Source organism: Vulpes lagopus, chromosome 8 (assembly GCF_018345385.1).
Source record: "Vulpes lagopus strain Blue_001 chromosome 8, ASM1834538v1, whole genome shotgun sequence".
Lineage (NCBI taxonomy): Eukaryota > Metazoa > Chordata > Mammalia > Carnivora > Canidae > Vulpes > Vulpes lagopus.
The window spans coordinates 24,913,619-24,934,021 of NC_054831.1; the positions used below are offsets into that span (position 1 = coordinate 24,913,619).

At 45.9% G+C, this 20,403-nt stretch overlaps 1 protein-coding gene across 5 annotated transcripts; it reads left to right on the forward strand.

Annotated features, from left to right (window-relative positions):
• The first annotated feature begins 897 nt into the window (after positions 1-897).
• Positions 898-19,838, forward strand: LOC121497444 (L-threonine 3-dehydrogenase, mitochondrial). 5 transcript variants are annotated; one of them, XM_041767098.1, is made up of 11 exons: positions 906-1,024; positions 1,817-1,858; positions 5,356-5,394; positions 11,115-11,313; positions 12,945-12,987; positions 13,213-13,283; positions 15,487-15,636; positions 15,737-15,909; positions 17,121-17,211; positions 18,744-19,013; positions 19,335-19,838. In XM_041767098.1, exons 4-11 carry the CDS (start codon positions 11,130-11,132, stop codon positions 19,472-19,474), a joined length of 1,122 nt encoding a protein of 373 aa, XP_041623032.1. In that variant the 5' UTR covers positions 906-1,024; positions 1,817-1,858; positions 5,356-5,394; positions 11,115-11,129; the 3' UTR covers positions 19,475-19,838. The 5 variants fall into 5 exon arrangements, with proteins under 5 accessions (XP_041623029.1, XP_041623032.1, XP_041623028.1 ...); XM_041767093.1 differs by lacking the exons at positions 906-1,024; positions 1,817-1,858 and adding an exon at positions 3,168-3,191; XM_041767095.1 differs by lacking the exons at positions 1,817-1,858; positions 5,356-5,394 and having other exon boundaries at positions 898-1,024.
• Positions 19,839-20,403: the final 565 nt, after the last annotated feature.

A 20,403-nucleotide genomic window follows, 5' to 3' on the forward strand; every position in this document is an offset into this window, starting at 1 on the left:
CCTCTGACACTCCACTCTCTTATGTACTCTCTCTCTCAAATAAAAAATAAAATCTTAAAAAAAAATTCATAAAAAAAAAAAAATTCATGTCGTACAAGAAAATGTTGAAGAAACAGAGCCTTCCAAGAGCCTGTAAAACAGAAAATTAGACATATTGCATAACATCATAGATTTTTTTTTGAAAGGTTTTATTTGTTTATTCATGAGACACAGAAAGAGAGGTGGAGACAAAGGCAGAAGGAAAAAGCAGGCTCCCCGCAGAGAACGGGGGGGGGGGGGTTGGGAGGGGCTCGATCCTAGGACCCTGGAATCAGGGCTTGAGCCAAAGGCAGACGCTCAACCGCTGAGCCACTCAGGCGTCCCATATCGTAGATTTTAATGTTGGAGGTGGCTTTCCTTAGAGTTTTCCAAACTCTTGACGTGCTTGACAATTGCTTGGGGATCTTTAAAAGTGCTGTGCTTCAGTAGATGGAGTGGGGGCTGCTTTGAATCAAGCCCTTACGCACGGGTTGATTGGTGGCTCTCACCTTGGACACTGGAATCACTTGAGGGGCTTTAACAAAACAACTGAAGCCTGGGCTCTTCCCCCTCCAAACCCCCCAAAGGAGATTCTGATTCGCTCAGGCCTGAACGCAGCCTGGGCATTGGGAGGTTCAAAAAGTCCCCGGTGATCGCAGTGGGCCGCGAAGCCCGAGAGCCGCGACCGGCGCGGCCCCCGCTAGAGCGCGCGCAGCATCCCCTGGAGGGCTGGTCCCGCGCAGCCCGCGGGGCCCCGCCCGGGAGAGCCTGACTCTGCAGGCCCGGGACGCCGCCGGAGACCTTCCGGCCTAACAAGTTCCCAGATGACCCAGATGATGCTCACTGGGCCGCTCCGTGCCCTTGGGGGGTAATCTAATTTGACACTGATGCTTCCCACGTGGGAAACCAAGAGGACAGGATTCGCTCAAGGATTGGATCTCCCGGCTCGGGGTCCTGCGCTGCGTCCTCGGCCGGTCCCGCCCGGCTCCCCAGGTCCCCGGCAGAGGTGCTGCACGCCTGCCCGAGCCGGTTCCCACGGTGGGGGGCGGGGTACGGAGGGCCGATGCCCGCGGACGGGGAGGCCCTTGCAGAGCTGCGCGCACCCTGACCCTGCAGAGGGGCCCAGGCCGAGACGCGCAGCCTGGACCTGCCGCCGCGGGGGACGGGGCGCGCGGCTGGGGGGTGGCGCCCTCGCCCGACCGGTCCGGCACCCCGGCCCCCTCGTGACCCGGGGCCCCCGCCGAGGCAGGGGATTGGTGCGCGGAGGGGCGGGTTCAGGGGAGGAGGGGAATAAAGGCGCGGCGCTCGGGGCTGCCCGGCTCTCCGCCCGCGGCCGCAGCTCGGGTTCCCGCGGCGCAGCATCTGGGCGGCCCTGCGGGAAGGTCAGTGCGGGGGTGGCCGGACGTGCCCCCCGGGGCTGTGCCCGGGACGGATCCCCGCCTGGCGCGTAGGCCGACGTCGCGGGGCCCCCGGAGTGGCCCCGGGATTCCAGCCGACACCTGGGTCGCGGGGGGGCGGGGAGGTCGGGGCGCTGCTGGGGTCGACGCGTGTCCCCTGCACCTTGCGAGGACCCCCTCTGCCCAGGAATAAGGGTGGGCGCCACGGTTCTCCGGCCGTTTCCCCGGAAGGATGCGACCCCACGCCCCCTCCCCCGAGGGCCAGGCCAGGCCCGGGGACCCGTGTGCGGCTCAGCCCCGCGTCCCTTGGGTTCCCTCCTCGCGTCCCGCAGAGCCAGGCCTCCTCCAAGGCCCTCTGTATCTCAGGCTTAGAGCTCTGGGTGTGTGTTTTGTTTTTCTAGGCTTTTTTTTTTAGCCCCTCTGGCTTTCGGATCATCGCCAAGGTAAGTCCGGACTTGACCTGCTCCTGGAGTCTTTACGTTGGGCAGTTTGCTAAGTGCTCTTGGTGGTTCGCTGTTAAACGCTCTCAGCAGGCGGGGGCGGGGGCGGGGGGCGGGAATCCTCGTCCTGTTTCTAAGCTTGAGGCAACCTGAGGTTTGGCAAAGGCGGGTACGGAGGCTCCGTGGGGTGCCCCGAGCCCTGGGCTGGTGGGTGCCCCCCTCCGCGCCCACGCAGATGAGTCCTCTTTGTCTTCTTCCTGGGTGCCTGGTCGCATCCCTCCTCTTTTTTTTTTTTTTTTTTTTTTAAGATTTATTTATTTATTCATGAGAGACACAGAGAGAGAGGCAGAGACACAGGCCGAGGGAGAAGCAGGCTCCATGCAGGGAGCGCGACGCGGGAACCGATCCCGGGACCTCAGGATCACGCCCTGGGCGGATGGCAGGCGCTAAACCACCGAGCCACCCAGGGATCCTGCATCCCTCCTCTTGAGGGAGACGTGTGAGGGTGGTGGAAGGAGGGTTTTTTTTTTTTTTTTTGTATATTTTTTTTGGAGTTCGATTTGCCAACATAGCATAACACCCAGCGCCCCCCTCAGTGCCCGTCACCCAGTCACCCCAACCACCCCCCCACCTCCCCTTCCACTACCCCTTGTTCGTTTCCCAGAGTTAGGAGTCTCTCATGGTTTGTCTCCCTCTCTGATATCTCCTACTCGTTTTCTCTCCTTTCCCCTCTATTCCCTTTCACTATTTTTTATATTCCCCGTATGAGTGAAACCATATGATGATTGTCCTCCGGTTGGCTTACTTCACTCAGCATAACACCCTGGAAGGAGGGTTTGTTTGAGACTCCACGAATCCGGTTTCGCACCCCCTCTTGGTTGGTGTGTTTGCCTGACCTTGGGCAGGTCAGTTCACCCTGCGAAATGGAGAAAAGATCCCAGCTTCAGGGGTAGGTGAGGGTTAAGTAAGAGTTCAGGAAAGCAGGCCTTTCATCTGTGCTGCTGTAGTCAGGGGCCTGATTTTTTTCCTTGGGTCAGTTCTATGAAGAGTACACATTTCTTATTTAAGGAACAGGACGATTTAAAGGGGAGACTGGGGCAACCCACCTGGCTCAGCGGTTTAGCGCTGCCTTCAGCCCAGGGCATGATCCTGGAGTCCGAGTCCCACGTCGGGCTCCCTGCATGGAGCCTGCTTCTCCCTCTGCCTGTGTCTCTGCCTCTCTCTCTCTCTCTCTCTCTGTGTGTCTCATGAATAAATAAATTTTTAAAAAATCTTAAAAGGAGAGACTGCCTTGCAAATGTGTTATTTAAGCATTATGGGTCTTTACAGCAAAGAGGTAGGAGAACCTGGGGGCTTGGGGGGGCCCGGATGGGGGGGTGTGGTTAGTAGCTTCCTGGTGCTGGAAAATTTGGAGCCTGGAAGTCGTCAACCAGGCACATGGCACCTCTTTAGTGAAAGCAGTGTCCCATAGTGCAGGGTAGGAAGCCCCACTAGGAGGGGTAGGGAATGGAGGTTGGGAGCAACCCAACACCCCTGGGACTGGGAGAGGAAACAAAGCCAGCAGGAGGACAAGATAGGTTTTAGCAGGTTTATAAGTAGAGGGAGAAAAACACATTGGGGAGTTAAGTGGGACAAGATCTTGAGAGATTTTTTTTTTTTTTTAAGATTTTATTTATGAGAGACACAGGGAGAGGCAGAGGGAGAAGCAGCCCACACCCCCCAGGAGAGCCTGATGTGGGACTGGGTCCCAGGACCTGGGATCAGGACTTGAGGCAAAGGCAGCTGGTCAACCACTGAGCCACTCGGGTGCTCCAGGGCTTGGGAGTTTGAATGAGACTGGGGTTTGGTAGGCACCAACTGAACTGTTAGGTTTCTGGAGGCAGCACTTCTCTCTATTGGGTAAATTTTGTAGCTCCTCAGCAATATAGGTGTGTGCAGACCATTTGTTTGTTTTTTTCGTAAGTGAATTTAAATATTTTAAATTGTGGTTGCAGTCACATAATTTAAATTTACCATGTTAACCATTTTTACATGTGTACTTTAGCGGTGTTAAGTTTACGTTACTGTGCAACAGATCTGTAGAACGTTTTCATCTTACTGAAACTATATGCCAAGGCATTAAACACCGATATTCTTTCCCCCTAATTCCACACCCTTAGTAACTACCTTTCTACTTCCTTTTTCTGTGATTTTCATTGCTTTAGATACCTTGTATAACTCATAAGAGTGGAGTGGTTTGGTAATTGGCCTTTTGTAACTGACTTATTTCACTTCGCATAGTGTTCTGGACGTTTATCCGTGTTTCAGCATGTGGCAAGATCTCCTTTTTCAAGGCTGAACAATATACTGTTGTGTGTATATACCACATTTTGTGCATCCATCCGTTTGTCAGTGGCTGGATACTTTTACCTTCATGCTTTAGTGCCAGAGATATTACTTAATACGTTCTTATTTACTGTCTCTATAGCTAAGAATGATTAGAGCTAGGATTTGGTGAGTACTGACCTGCATCAGGTATTGCTAGGAATTGCTCCTAAGAGCTCACAACTTTGTGAGAGAGACAGCCATGTTGCCTCTTGGCATCTAAGACCAATGTATACAAAACCAAACTCAATGCCTTCTCACCTCACCTGCTTCTCTAGGGAGCCCATTCTTACAGCAGCACAAATTAGAGACTTTAGTATTCTTCTCCTTGATTCCTTAACCAGCACCCCCCCCCCCATATCCATACATGACCAAAGCAGCCTGAGCTCTGAGTCTCTATCCCGTCAGTCCCACCCTCTTTATGAGGTCACTGCTGTCTTAGAGTTCTGTGGTTCCTGCCCAGAGGGCACACGCCAAGAGTTGGGGGAAGTGGTATAACAACCACCCCTAAAGGCCTGGGCTGGGGAGGCACTCCATTCTTTCTGGAGAAGAGTCTGTTGACCTGTTTCTTTTTTGTCCCTTTGCAGGTTAAATAAACAAAGTGCTTGAGAGAGAAAGTCTGTGGACTATAATCTAATCTTTAAAGAGGGACTGAAACTGTTTGATGGATTCTCTCTATATAAATTTAATAACTAGATTGGCAGAGCAAATTTTACTGTAGAACAGCTCTTCTCAAAGTATGGTCTGGGGAATCCTGGGCTTCCCTGAGATATTTTGTAGGGTCTGTGAGGTCCAGCTATTCTAAAAAGAAGACTAAGATGTCATTTGCCTTTTACATCCTTTCTCTTAAAAGCGTACAGTAGCATTTTCCAGTGTACACTGACTTGGGATGAGCTTTTTCTCTGATTAATGAAGTGTGTTTGCGTGTATTCCAGAATCTTGTGTTTCTAGAACCTTCTAAGAGTAAGTAGGCTTGGAGTATAAATAAGTGTTTATAGAGGTGAACTCAGTTCTTAGTACTTCTACTGCATGCTTACTAGCTACCTTCAGTTATACCCATTATCACTGGGTGATATGGGAAATGGGTCGCAGACGACCTCATTTCCTTTAATAAGTCATCACTTTGAAATCCCTAGGTTTTCCGTGTGCCTATATGGAAAGAAAAATAACAAAAAGTAAGTATGTTTCATAGTCTTGATTTGAAAACTTTTCTAAATTTTTAAATGATATGAAAGTATTCTAAAATGAAAGGATACTTATGTATTTTTTAAGGATTATGGCTAAACAGGGGGATGCTAAGAAAACATTTTTCTACTCAGCTGTATCATCCATGTCTATAAATGCTGGGGAAAAAAATGAAATGATCTATCAGAGTTCCTTGAATAAAGGAAGGGAGGAATTTACTCCAGAGCAGTATACAGAACTAAATAAGACCTAAAAATGTGATCAATTTTGACCATTTTACAGTTGTTAGAAATTTACATTATGTGTCTTATATGCTGCAGAACCCTTTTTTTTTTTTTAATTTTTATTTATTTATGATAGTCACAGAGAGAGAGAGAGAGGCAGAGATACAGGCAGAGGGAGAAGCAGGCTCCATGCACCGGGAGCCTGACGTGGGACTCGATCCCGGGTCTCCAGGATCGCGCCCTGGGCCAAAGGCAGGCGCCAAACCGCTGCACCACCCAGGGATCCCTGCAGAACCCTTTTGAATCATATTATGGTGTCAGTGCTGTTAACTCTGAGATCAACTATTCTGAATCCTCTGAAGAAAAATGAATTGAGTGACCTAAATGTAGTTATGATGAGCTCTTGAAAAGCCAAAAATGATTTGTTATAGCTTTCCAAACTAGAAATGAAAAAGCTATTGAAGCATCTAGCAGGATAGGTTATAAGATTGCAGTGGCTGGAGAAACACAATAAAGCCTTGTTTGGATAAAAAAAGCATTGAAAGAAATCAGCACTGTCACTTTGTAATAATATAGAAACTTGTCAAATTAAATATTTAGCTGCAAACATGAAGACTGAGTTAGGATCTTAACAGAAGTGTATTTTGTCTTACAAATGGAAGAATTTGGGATCTCTGGATGGCTCAGCAGTGTAGCGCCTGCCTTTGGCCCAGCTTGTGATCCTGGGGTCACAGGATCTAGTCCCACATCGGGCTCCCTGCATGGAGCCTGCTTCTCCCTCTGCCTGTGTCTCTGCCTCTCTTTCTCTCTCTGTCTCTCATGAATAAATAAAGTCTTTTTTTTTTTAAAAAAAAAAAAAGGAAGAATTTGCAGTCATGGCTGGATTTGTCATTTTGTTTGTATTCATCTGGTATCAGCACCAAACCAGTCATCAGGGAGTATCTTTCTGGCGAACACTTAGCAGCAAACACAAGTAGTGCCAAGGTATTCGGTGTAGAATAACTTATTTGAATTTCATGGTTTATTTTGGGACAACTAGACTGAATTTGCACTGATGGGGCCAAAGCAATGCTGGCTAAAACCACAGGTGTCTTTGCAGGAATCAAGGCAGTGGCATCAAAGTACTAGTAGATGGTCTTCATGTGCTTTCTAAAAAAGAAAAGAAAATCTGCCAGTTTTACTTACGAATGCCTTTTCTATAACAGTAAAATTGTTAGGTCTTCAAGGGTCAATATTTAATAAAATGTATCTATTTATTTATTTAACATTTTATTTGAGAGAGCACACAAGCCAGGGGGAGGGGCAGAGGGAAGAGAGAAGCAGGCTCCTCGCTGAATAGGGAGCCCCATACTGGCTCGATCCCAGGACCCTGGGATCATGACCTGAGCCGAAGGCAGATGCTCAACCGACTGATCCACCCAGTCTCAAAACTTGTCTTTTCAGTATGGCTTGTGCTGAGGGGATGCACTTGTTTGTGTTCAGGTGTGATGGCTATCTTGAAGTAAAGCACTTTAGTATGATTGAATTGTAGGCAAAACTGGCCACTTTTTTTTCCTTATAGAAAATCGTTTTTGCCTCAAGGAATGACCGAAAAACTAGAGTTATTCATGCTTGGATGATTGGATACAGTTTTTTTTTTTTAAGATTTTATTTATATATTCACGAGAGAGAGGGAGGGGCAGAGACCTAGGCAGAGGGAGAACCAGGCTCCTGTGGAGAGCCCAATACAGGACTTGATCCCAGGACCCTGTGATCATGCCCTGAGCCAAAGGCAGACGCTCAACCGCTGAGCCACCCAGGCGTCCTGGGTGTAGTTTTTAAAAAATGAACCAAGTGAGCTTGTCCCTTTGAGGAAACAACTAATGGCATTTGTTGCCTGTTAACTTGTATCTACCACTATGAGCTTGATAGCTTCTCAGTATTTAGAAACTTTCTGATGAAATCACTATGACCTTTTGATATTCTATAGTGAAGTGTGTTAACACTGGGAAGTCCTGCATAATTTGCTGAATCAATATTTTCCAAAAGACCAGTGCACAAAATTACAAAATTCTTCAGGGGTAAAGATCTGCTCCAAGCACTAGGTAGACCAGTGGCTTTTAAGATACATAATCCAAAAGGTTCACTGATAATGGCTTCAGATTCTACATTGCAACTAACCTTTACAAAACTACCACGTGTCCATGTGTCAAGTTTTGGTTTGCAAAGATGAGTATCCAGAATTTTCTGAAAAGGCTTTTACAATACTGCTCCCTTTTCCCAGTATTTCACTTTGTGAGTCTGGATTTTTTTTTTCTATATACTTCAATTTAAGTAACAGATTGGGTGCAAGCAGATGAGAATCCAGCTGTTTTCCATTAAGGCAGACAACAAAGATGTACAAACAAATGGCACTCTTTTTGCTATTTTTTCAAATATAATTATTTCATAAAAATTTTTATTGGCTTTAAATGAATTATTATATTAAACATTCATCTGTTTTGTTTTCTAACACAACAAGCATTGTTTGATGTAAACCACATGAACAGAAGCTCTTCAGCGTCCTCAGTATTTAAGAATATAAAGAAGCCCACAGACCAAAAAACTTGAGAACTGCTGCCTTAAAAAAAAAAAAAAACTGTTGCCTTAACACTATGCAGTTGAACTTGGTGAGAGCAAGGTGATAATCTTGACTTGGAAAAGCTATTTGCTGTAGATGGTTGGCAGTTTTTTGTTTTAAAGGTTCATGCATTGTTAATCAAAGCAGTTGTATGATGGGGACGATAGTGCTGCTTGGTGGTTAAGAGCTGCATCACTCACTGACCTGGGCATATAGTGAGATAGCGAGCATCAAAATGTTAGCTGTTAATCAAAGTGAAATAAGAAGGACCAACTCAATTACAAATTGTTCACATGGCTAACCTAAAATGCTTTATTTTCAGTTAAGAATGTGAGCCTCAAAAAAAAAAAAAAAGTGAGCCTCAGGGTGCCTGGGTGGCTCAGTCGGTTGAGTGTCATACTCTTGATTTCAGCTCAGGTCAAGATCTCAGGGTCGTGGAATTGAGCCCCACATTGGGCTCTGATTGTGGAGCCTGCTTGGGATTCTCTTTCTCCCTCTCCCTCTCCCTCTGCTCCCCCCCGCCAACTCTTAACAACAAACAAACAAAAAAACCCAACAAGTGTTGGGAACTATAACGAGGTCTCTCTGGGCAGAACCTCCCAGAAGCACAGTTATAAGACCCGATCAATAAAAAAAAAAAAAAAAAAAAGACCCGATCAATGAAGTGAATGCTGATGGTCATGGTGCAACAGAGCCCCAGAATTTCTGACAATGCTGGCAAGAAAAATGAATGAAACAGTGAGGAAGAAATTGGAGAGCATTCCATGTGTTTGATAAGGATGGCAGTGTCTGTATGAGTGCTGGGCTTCACCGTGTGATGACAAACCAGAGAGAGAAGCGAGCAGATGCTGAGGTTGACAAAATGGACAGGGAAGCAGATAATCATGGTGATGGGCACATGAACTGTGAAGACTGTATACATGATGACAGCACTGTGTGGACATTGTATATAGAATGGGTTCAATTTCTTGTACCAAATTGTTTATTTGCCTCTTCTTTGTAACTTCTCTATAAAAGGTTTCCTCCTGCTGTCCAAAAATATGCATGTATAGTGATTAGGATTTCATTCCTCTGTTTTCTTCCCTTATCCTACTGTCATTGTCCTGAAACCTTATTTGAGCCAACTGATCCAGTCACATGTTGCACATTTGCACATGGCTTCCTCTGGATAAATCTAAGCCCTTCTGCACACCTCATCCTAAATGGAATTGGTCAAATGAGGGAAGATCTAGGTTATGCCTTTTTTTTTTTTTTTGAAGTGGTTTTCATTAGGAAGTGTCAGCATGTTGTAAAAGCGAGGAGCCATAACTCTATATGTAGAGTATGGACAGTCAGCAACATGTACTTCAGAGTTGCACTATTGCAAAACGGGTGTATTATCCATGTACTCATACAGTATCTTTTTGTACTGCTGGTCCTTTACTAGAAACATTTTCTTTTATTGTTACTTGCTTTTTAAACTCTGTTTAGCCACTTAAAGAAAATCTGTTTATGGCACAGTTTGCCTCAAGTCCATTCCGAGTTATACATTTGTTTTCCAATAAGAAAATTACAGTTTATCACCTCCTGCTCCTCCCCCCCCCCCCAAAAAAAAAAAGAATCAAGAGTTCTTACCTGGTTTCAGATGACCACAATGGCTGTAAGGATGATTAACCCAAAGGTCTTCCAAGGGATATTTGGGCCTTTCCTATAATGTGGCCCACAGTGGGGACCTCTTGCATAGTCCCGACTACCCCCACCCCCTCCACCCCAACAGCCAGAAATGCTGTAGCAGAAGCCTCTCTTCTACTTGTTTGGCAAAGTTAGCTGGGACAAATAGCCCCAGGGACTCTCAAGGGCTGTGTATTACTGTTCTCTTAAGGCCCTCAGTTGAGTGTGGGAGCAGGCTAAGTTCAGATTTTAAACAGTCTTCAAATGTAGTTGACAAAAAGAAGATGGTTAGATCTGGTGAGCTCCTTGGAAGGGGGTAGGTCACCAGAGTCGGCTCTGAAGGCTCATCTCCCAGCTCTTGGAAATCTTACCGTGGAAGCCATAGGGCCATGTGCAGAGTGCAACAGGCCTGACTTTAGAGTGTGGGAACCAGCAGAGCAGGCTATGTGGCTCTGATTTACTCTTGTGACATGCTTGCCTGGGTGTGAGGGATGGAATCAGCAAAATGAAAGCCCTGCATGTGCCTCTAGTCTCAAGCCTTAAATGATCAGACCATCTTGATCTCTGAAGGCCAAAATGGATTCATGGTCCAGAAGCAATAAAACTGGTGAGAAAGAGGAGAAAGACTAAAATGTACATGATCTGGAAGGAAAGAAGATGGCTCTTCCAAATAGTCCTAAGAAGAGGGCAGTAAAAAAAAAAAAGTAGTCACAGCTTATTGAGTATCACTGAGGGCCTTTCTATCTTAACCACCTGCTTTTCTAGTTGCATTAATTCTAAAGAGAACATCTAGGCGTTAGCACAAGATTTGTAGAGCATGAGGTTATTTAATCTGGGACCCATATGTGCCTTCCCATGGTGTGTGAACAAATTGCTTACAGTGGTAAAGATGTGAAGACCTCGCTAGGATCCACTGACTTGGTGTATCTGGCATTTCTGGCTCTATGTGGGGTCCCCTCCACCGTGACCATTAGATGCAGTTGATGTCAGCATTATGCGGTTTCAGTTCTAAATCTCTGCCCGGCTTTTGTCTGCCTGCAGTGTGTGATCCCCTTTTCAGAGCCCAGCTCACCGTAGGCTCTTGACCGGCTTCCTGTCGGCCCACTCAGCAGCCTCTTTAGTTCGGTTCGTGAGTCCAGCTTGCTTTTTGCCCATGAGCTGACAATCTTAGCTTGCGTTTGGAGAGGTTGGGAGAATAAAAGGTGGCATAATGAACCCTGCTCCCCTTTTCCTGCAGGGTGTTTGTAGAGAAATGCCGCTCGCTAGGATGCTGCGGCAGGTCGCCGGCCAGATGCTGGGGAGCCCAGCCTGTGGCTGTTGGATGCCTGCCCCGCCGCTGCGGTTTCTGGGCACCTCCCCTCGGCAGATTCCAGCAGATGCCAGCTTCCACTCTGCCTCTTTCTCTGGAACAGACCAGCCACGCGTCTTAATTACAGGTTGGTTTTTTTTCCCTTTTTTCAGGATTTGCAAATTGATCCTCTTCTTTTTTTTTTCTTGTGCTGTTTCTGCACGGCTTTGTGTTTGGAACAACTCCCATGCCACCAGCCAACATGTATTCATCAGAAATAGCCTTTTCCACTGTTGGTTCCTCCAGGATCCCGCAAGCCTGAAATCCTCGCTGTGCCACCGTTGCCAGTGCTTTGTGTCCATGTCGTAATTCTGTATTCTCTGAAGGTCGGCTGCAGGAAACCGGGAGCAGAAGCTGCTGTGGAGCCGGGGTGGCCCGGGGGTGAGGGCGCTCCTGTATAGGGAGTGGGCAGGGACCAGGGCGTGGGCAGCGCATCAGGTGCGTCTTGTCTTGGCCAAACTCCTCAACCTAAATTCGATGTCCTCGATTCCCAGCAGTTGTTACACATCCAAGGAAACTGTCCCCATCATCTTACAATGCCGTTGATCACGTCGTCGCCAGAGTTGCTCCTTGTGGCCCTTACCTTGTAAGGCCAGCCCCTGCTGCCCTGCCCTCCTTGCCCTGGGCCTTCCCTGGCACTCCACACCTTCCAGCCAAACCAACCCCACCTCTAACTTGACGGACACACTTTTATTTCCTTCTTCCCACCAGATTGTCTTTCACTGGCTTCTGACATTCCTCACTGTGTGTGTGTGTGTGTGTGTATCTTCACTACCTCTTTCTGGTCTTCTCTGGAAATGGACTTAAGGTATAGTCATTTCCCCTATACACCATCCTTCCTGGTTCCAGTCCCATGGCAACAAGTGCTTACAGGAAATCCCACTTTCTGTATCACCCTACCTCATTTATTTCTCCCAGATGAAATTTGTGGTTGCCTCCTCCAGCTATATTCCCAGCCCGCAGCATGCCCATTCCTATTGGTGGCATTTTCGAGCCTCTAAATTAGGAAGCTCTGATAGTCATTTTTTAAAAAGATTTTATTTATTCATGAGAGACACAGGGAGAGAGGCAGAGGCCTAGGTAGAGGGAGAAGCAGGCTCCCTGCAGGGAGCCCAATGTGGGACTTGATTCCAGAACTGGAATTATGCCCTGAGCCAAAGGCAGATGGTCAACCACAGAGCCAGGTTGTCCCTCTAATAGTCATTTTTAGTTTTCTTTAGGGCTCCTTGTTGATTCAGTTGTCTACCCTTTTAACAGATGGCTTCCTGGTTTGTCTCCTCTTTCCCCTCCCTACTCCAGCCCAGTTCTAATGGGGGATGGGCTTCTGGGTAACCCCACCCAAGGCTGATCTCAGACTATTATATTTGGCTTTGAGTGTTTTGGCACCTGTCTCACTCAAGCTTCAAATAATAAGGGCAGGTCTGAGAGGGGATTGCTGGCCCAAGGAGCTAGGAGGTTCGACTTTCTTGTGATTTTCCTCTTCCTGCACCTTTGCTTGCCATCAGTCACTCCATGGAAAGAGTTTTATCTCTACAACTAATGTCACCTACATTGATCTCTGTCCTAGCTCGGAAGATATAATTTAGTTCCACCAAGTCAGACTAGGGCTTTCCCTAATTAGCTGAGATTGTCATATAGTCTTATTCTGCTACTACATTCTGGAAATAACTGAATTGGTTAGATTTGGATTAAAATTCCACTTTTCTCTTCTTCATCTAGGGGGTCTTGGCCAGCTTGGAGTGGGGCTTGCTAACTTTCTGAGGTAAGAGCCGAAAAAGCTGAAATTGAAAATCTGAGTTCTTCGGTATATATATCTTGTCTTTGGCAATATTTAATCATTTTATTTTGCTCTTAGTATCATAGACTTGTAGCAGATCTGTGGCTCATCATCTCCCACGCTGGGCCTTTGCCCTATTTGAGACCGTGTTTTCACTGGACCAGGTATAACCTAGATGTACAACTCACAGGTCTTGATTTTTCCCTTCAGGAAACGATTTGGGAAGGGCAGTGTGATTTTGTCTGACATAAGGAAACCCCCGGACCACATCTTCCACAGTGGTAAGAGATCAAGACGCCTTGCCTTTGTTTTATCTTTGATTTTCAAAATACAGTTAGAGAGGTGGCTCATGGGATCAGCTCATAACCAGGCTTGTGATGAAAAGAAAGGCGTTATTAAGGCTCAGTTGTGTGACTTTTAAAAATTGCTGTTTTGGGGCACCTGGGTAGCTCAGTCGTTTTAAGTGTCTGATTTCTGATTTTGCCTCAGGTCATGATCCAATGGTTAAGAGATCGAGCCCTGGGTCTGGCTCCATGCTGAGTGTGGAGCCTGCTTGGGATTTTCTCTCTCTCTCTCTCTCTCCCCCTCCCCTCCTCTTCCTACCCCTCCCCCCTCCCTCCCCCCCTGCTCTCCCACTCTCTCTCTTCAAAAAAAAATATATATATATTTTTGTCCCTCATAGTTCTGTGAAATGTCTACAGTAATGCTGCTGCTTGTTCAGGTGTTACAAGAACAGGAGAGCGCTTCTGAACTCGAAGTGAAGTTGGGAATAACATCTTTGGATCTTATTTGGAATAGTATTTTTTCTTTTTTTTTTTTTTAATAAATTAATTTTTATTGGTGTTCAATTTACCAACATACAGAATAACACCCAGTGCTCATCCCATCAAGTGTCCCCCTCAGTGCCCGTTACCCATTCACCCCCACCCCCTGCCCGCCTCCCCTTCCACTACCCCTAGTTCGTTTCCCAGAGTTAGGAGTTTTTATGTTCTGTCTCCCTTCCTCATATTTCCCACACATTTCTTCTCCCTTCCTTTATATTCCCTTTCACTATTATTCATATTCCCCAAATGAATGTGGAATAGTATTTTCTGAATAAAAACTTTGATTCCCAACTTTTTGAGTTTTTAGTTAACTTCTCTGCTCAGAGGGAACACCAAAATCAAGTTCTGTAATGAGGAAAAGAAACTTTAAAAATTTGGAGCAATTAATCCTCCTATTTCAACACAGACTTGCTCTTTAAAAAGGGGCACCTGGGTGACTCAGTGGTTGAGTGTCTGCCTTCATCTCAGGGCATGATCCCAGGGTCCTGGGATCAAGACCCACTTTGGGCTCCCCGCAGGGAGCCTGCTTTTCCCTCTGCCTAGGTCTCTGCCTCTCTCCCTGTGTCTCTCAGGAATAAGTAAATAAAATATTTTTTTTTTAAATTTACTATTTTAGAGGGAGAGAGTGAGAATCCCAAGTAGGCTTTGCATGTTGAGCACAGAGCCTGACACAGGACTCAATCCCGTGACCCCAAGATCATGACCTGAGGTGAAATCAAGAGTCTACTGCTGAACCGACTGAGCCACCAGGCACCCCAACATGGACTTCCTCTTAAACTGCTGTGCACACACACAAACACTTCAGACTCCTCAAGTTTTCTCCTACCTTACAAACATTTTTAGAAAGTCTCCTGGTCCTTCCTGGTTCCATGTCAGCCTTCAGTTTACGGGTACTTTGCTGTTAAGTGGGTGCCACTGAACAAAACCTGCTCTGCCTAGCTCAGGCTTGCGGTCCTTCTGTACCTATACCAAGATCTATGTTCTTTTAAAAATCCACCTCTAGGGGCGTCTGGGTGGTTCAGTGGTTGGGCCTCTGCCTTCGGCTGAGGGCATGGTCCCAGAGTATCGGGATTGAGTCCCACATTGGGCTCCCCTTGAGGAGCCTGCCTATGTCTCTGCCTCTCTCTCTGTATCTCTCATGAACAAATAAAATCTTTAAAAAAAAATCCACTTCTATATCCTTTTTAAAATACGTAACTTTTCATCAGAGTGAAATGTAGGGGTGGTATTAACAGCATCAACTCTGTGCCTGTAGGGGTGGTTATTAACCGCATCAACTCTGGAGCCAGCTGGCTGGTTGGGAGCCCAGTTCTTCCACTTATTCTCTCTTTGACCCTGGCTACTGCTTATTTCTCTGTGCTTCCATTTCCTTCCCAGTAAAATATATCTCCCTCAAAGATTGTATGGGAGCTAAATATACAGAAAGCCCTTAGGACAGTGCCTGGCAAGTGTAAGTCCTGTCTAAGCACTAGCTATTATTACCTGGGGGTGGTTGGGGTTTTTTCTTCCATAAGCAAAATGCTGCAGAGTGTCCAAGTGCTTTAGTCACCAAGCGGATCCTAGTGGAAAATTCACGAGTCAACAGGGGAGGGGGTGAAGGGCTACTTAGCTTTTTAAATCCCAAACTCACACTTCTATGGTTTTGCTGTGTTCCTGGTAGGCCCATTTATTTATTCCGACATTCTGGATTACAAGAATCTTCGGGAGATCGTGGTAAACAACCGCATCACCTGGTTGTTTCATTATAGCGCTTTGCTCAGTGCCGTTGGGGAAGCAAACGTATCCTTGGCCAGAGCCGTAAATATCACCGGTAAGTTTCTGGGTCTTGCCCCAAATGGTTGGTTTGTCAAGCTTTTTTTCAGTTCTTTGGTAAGAGATTTTTCAGACGGTGGTGTGTCCATTCGTTTCAGGATTGCATAACGTCCTGGACGTCGCAGCAGAGCACAATCTGCGGTTGTTTGTGCCTAGCACGATCGGAGCTTTTGGACCTAGTTCTCCCCGGAATCCAACTCCTGATCTCTGTGTTCAGAGGCCCAGGACTATCTATGGGGTGTCCAAAGTCCACGCGGAGCTCATGGGAGAAGTAAGTGTTGCTTGGCAAGATGACTCAGCATTGCCTTTTCTATTCTTTTTGCCTCATATGCTTGCTGATTCGTCCTTGGGGGGATCTGGCCTAGCCCCCAGAACTGCTCCTACCAAGTCCTGTTTTTGCCAAGTGGCAGGGTACTGATAGCTCCAGAAGGACTCCTTAGCCTTTGGCCATGTGATAACACTCCGTGCTTCCCAGAGGCCCCACGATGGCACCCCCTTCTTCATTTGCTGCCTGCAAATGTGTACTGCTCCATTCTTTCCGGCTCCCAGGATTGGCAGTTAGGGGAGGTGATTTTAAAACTCCATGTGTTGGGATCCCTGGGTGGCGCAGCGGTTTGGCGCCTGCCTTTGGCCCAGGATGCGATCCTGGAGACCCGGGATCGAGTCCCACGTCGGGCTCCCGGTGCATGGAGCCTGCTTCTCCCTCTCTGCCTGTGTCTCTGCCCCTCTCTCTCTCATGACTATCATGAATAAATAAAAAAATATAAAAAAATTAAAAAAAAAAACTCCATGTGTTATGGAGAACGTCAAATGACTTTTGGTTTTATTTTTTTATTTATTTATATAATTCTATATTTATTCACGAGAGACAGAGAGAGGCAGAGACACAGACAGAGGGAGAAGCAGACTCTATGCAGGAAGCCTGATGTGAGACTCGATCCCGGGTCTCCAGGATCACGCCCTGGGCCGAAGGCAGGCGCTAAACTGCTGAGTCACCTGGGCTGCCCTGGTTTTATTTTTTTTAAATACTCTTTGTCTTTATAACTCCACGGCAAATGTGAGCTGGTGTCTGCTCCCTTAGCCGACGTAGCTGGCCTTGCCCTCCTCTCTCAAAGTCCTCTGCGCACTGTCCAATGCCGCACTGTGGGAACATGCTCCCAGAGGGCTGTTCCGAACCGCAGCAGTGACTCTTCCAGAGGAAGGTTGGAAATCAGTGGAGGCTGATTATTGACCATGTTGAAATGTCACCAGAGTGACAATTTTTTTGAAGGTAAAAATTAAAGGGTTATTTATTAAAGAAAAGTGAGTGGCTCTTAGAAATTCTACAGTCTCATTTCCTTTAGCAGTATTTTAATAGAACTGCATAGAAAGATACTCCACACGTTCTCCCACCTCATCCCTAAGGCCCCAAAGAGCTGTTTTTTCATTGCATTGCTCTGATTAAAGGATTTGTTTTAAAGTAGTTTTTGTTTTTTTTTGTAGTATTATCATTACCGGTATGGGTTAGATTTCCGATGCCTGAGATATCCTGGAATCATTTCAGCTGATTCCCAGCCTGGAGGAGGAACAACTGGTAAGTGCTGTTTTCTGCTTCTGCTCATTAGATGGGCTTTCTAGGTGCCCCGAAGAGTGGCAAGGGACTGGCCGTCTTTTTAGCTGCGTGCTGACTTTCTGCATCCCCTCTGGCAAGTGCATCTGAGAAGCTCATGGAATCCTGTTGACTTTAACTTGTTAAGGGCAGCTCATGCTGGTGTTCCAAACGCAGCTCAGGATTGGCCATCCACAGTGCTGAAATCAGATCATATTCAAGAACAAATTTGTCATCTGCGATGTAGGAAGACACCAAATAGGAAATAGCCTCTTTCTTTGAATCCAGCCTTTATTTCTTAGTGCAGAAAGCTCCATGAAAATGGACTGTATGTATGCATTGCATATCTTAAAAAGAGCGTAAGTATTATTACTATTATGAGTTTAGACTCAAGCATGCGTTATGTTCGGTAACTCCCATATTAGAAATCCTCCCCATATGAGGGGTCCTGAGATACAATATAAAAGCTAAGCCTTGGGCAGCCCCGGTGGCTCAGCGGTTTGGTGCCGCCTTCGGCCCGGGGTGTGATCCTGGAGACCCGGGATCGAGTCCCACGTCAGGCTCCCTGTATGGAGCCTGCTTCTCTCCCTCTCCCTCTGCCCCCCCCCCCTCTCTGTCATGAATAAATAAATAAAATCTTAAAAATAAAGTAAAATAAAACATTATAAAAGCTAAGCCTTGATAAAACCCAAAGGATTTTAAAGGGGATTTTCATTTGGGTTACTTTTTTAAAAAGCTTTTGCCTTAATACAGTGCTTCTCCAAGTTTGCACTGGGAATCCCTCAGGATCCTTGGTCTTTTTCAAGGGCTCCAAGAAGTCAAAACTATTTTCATGTCAATATTAAGATGTTATTTGCCTTTTTTCCACTCTCCCTTATGAGTGCCCTGTGGAGTTTTTCAGAGGCTGTGTGAGGTGTGGCAGCACAGTAGCCTAAATGCACAGGAGACCCCAGCTGTCTGCTACTAAGCCAGGCAGTGAAGAGATTGTCAAAATGTAAAACACGCCTGATTCTTTTCACTAAATGTTCTTTTGTTTGGAATATATGTTCTTGTATAATATCATACATATGAATATGTTGTTTGGTTTATTATCATTTTAAGATGTAGGAATATTTTTTTAATGCTCAGTTAATTTCTGATGTAGTAGGGCAGCCTGGGTAGCTCAGCAGTTTAGTGCCGCCTTCGGCCCAGGGCATGATCCTGGAGACCCGGGATCGAGTCCCACATTAGGCTCCCTGCATGGAGTCTGCTTCTCCCTCTCTGCCTGTGTCTCTACCTCTCTGTCTCTCTGTTTCTCATGAATAAATAAATAAAATCTTAAAAAAAAAGTTTATAAAAAAATTTCTGATGTAGTAGATATTGATAGGACCCACACTGTAAGACCTTGGGGGTCCTCTGTGTTGTTGAGGAGCATAAAGAGGTTCTAAGACTAAGGCATTTGAGAAACATTGCCCTAACGCAAGAGGCTCATTCATCATTTTGTTGTGAGAAGACCTACAGACAGGATTCTCTTTCAGACTATGCGGTCCAGATCTTCCATGATGCCATAAAGAGTGGCAAATTTGAGTGCAACCTGAAACCCAGCACGAGGCTCCCAATGATGTATATTGATGACTGTCTCAGAGCCACCCTGGAGGTCATGGAGGCCCCAGCAGAGTCCCTCTCCATGAGGACCTACAATGTCAATGCCATGAGCTTCACCCCAGAGGACCTGACCCAGGAGGTTCTTAAGCACATACCAGAATTCCAGATTACATACAACGTGGATTCTGTTCGCCAGGCCATAGGTTGGTACATCATTGCAAACTCCCTGAAAACCCTGAGCACAGTTGGAGTAGAGGATTCCTACCCTACAGCTTTGTGTGAGATTTTAATAGTGTGTCCTAATTCACAGTGCCTGACACTGGACATGAAATGGAATCTTCTAATCTAAGAGGATGGCTATGTATGAGCATAATGGCCACTCTGGTCTGCTCAAAGGAGGAATTTCAAAGAGTGAATCTCTTCTGTGGTACCTTGTATGATAGACCTTTATATAAAATGTACTAGACCTTTTTGCAAATCTAGAGCTTGAATAACTTAAGCTTCTCTTCCATGTCTTTTCCTAGCGGATAGTTGGCCGATGAACTTTGATGACAGCAATGCTCGGAAGGACTGGGGGTGGAAACACGATTTTGATCTTCCAGAGTTGGTGACAACGATGTTGAACTTCTATGGTTCTGATACCAGAATTGCGCAAGCTAACTGAGGGAATCAGAAGGGAGAGTTCATGTACCTGAACTCCTGGTCAACTGTCAAGGGAAAACCATAACTACCCCAAGGAACCTAGATTATGTGGAGTGGGAAAGACTCATTGGATGAAAGTTTGGCAGCTCACATTGAACTGCCAGATTGGAGAGTCAAGTTGGCTTTTGCATTTTGAAGATGCTGTAGGTTTGGTGGTGGGACTTCTAAACCTTTGATGTTTGCCTAAACTTGCCCAAACACACATGTCACAGAATGAAGATTTTGGTCAGAATAGTTGCCATTTCCTTAATTAAGATGAATTGACCATTTTGGGGAAGGTAGACATATGTGATGTTTGTCTTTAATTAAATTTAATTTAAATATCCCTCCTAAGGCTCCATTATTGTCTTGACTAGAGCCCATAGATTACATTTTAAAGACTGTCAAAGATGATCTCCTAATTTTAAGAGTGTACTGTCCCATCAGGACATAAAAAATGTTTGCTGTATAATCCCATGTGTTCATAATGTTCAAGACATTTTAACACTTCTTCAAAAATGATCACTTCTAATTTACTTTTTTTGTAAAAAGATATATCCATAGGAAATGAAGAATATCAAAGATGATCTAACTAGTAATGGGGAGCACCTCTTATTTTGATTACCTTCCTGCTCATGAACTAAGTATTGATTACCAGGACTGTCATTCTTTTACCTGGCTGTAAAAGAATGACAGTCTCCTAGAGGAGCTTATATAAATATACAGATTTCTGGGTTCCACACCTTCAGATTGACTCAATAGATGCGGATGGGAATCTCAAAGCGCCATCTTGTTATTCTGTTTCGGCTACAACCCACTGGACCAGGTCCAAACACTGTTTTCTAAAGAGAACTTTTCTTGTGACAACATTTTTTTTTAAAAATATATATTCTTAGATTGAGTTTTTAGGAT

Coding starts and splice junctions, on each gene's coding strand:
- LOC121497444 (XM_041767095.1), top strand. CDS start 11,130: ATGCCGCTCGCTAGGATGCTGCGGCAGGTCGCCGGCCAGATGCTGGGG. Junction 11,314..12,944: donor GCCACGCGTCTTAATTACAG/GTTGGTTTTTTT, acceptor TTCTTCATCTAG/GGGGTCTTGGCCAGCTTGGA. Junction 17,212..18,743: donor GCCTGGAGGAGGAACAACTG/GTAAGTGCTGTT, acceptor ATTCTCTTTCAG/ACTATGCGGTCCAGATCTTC.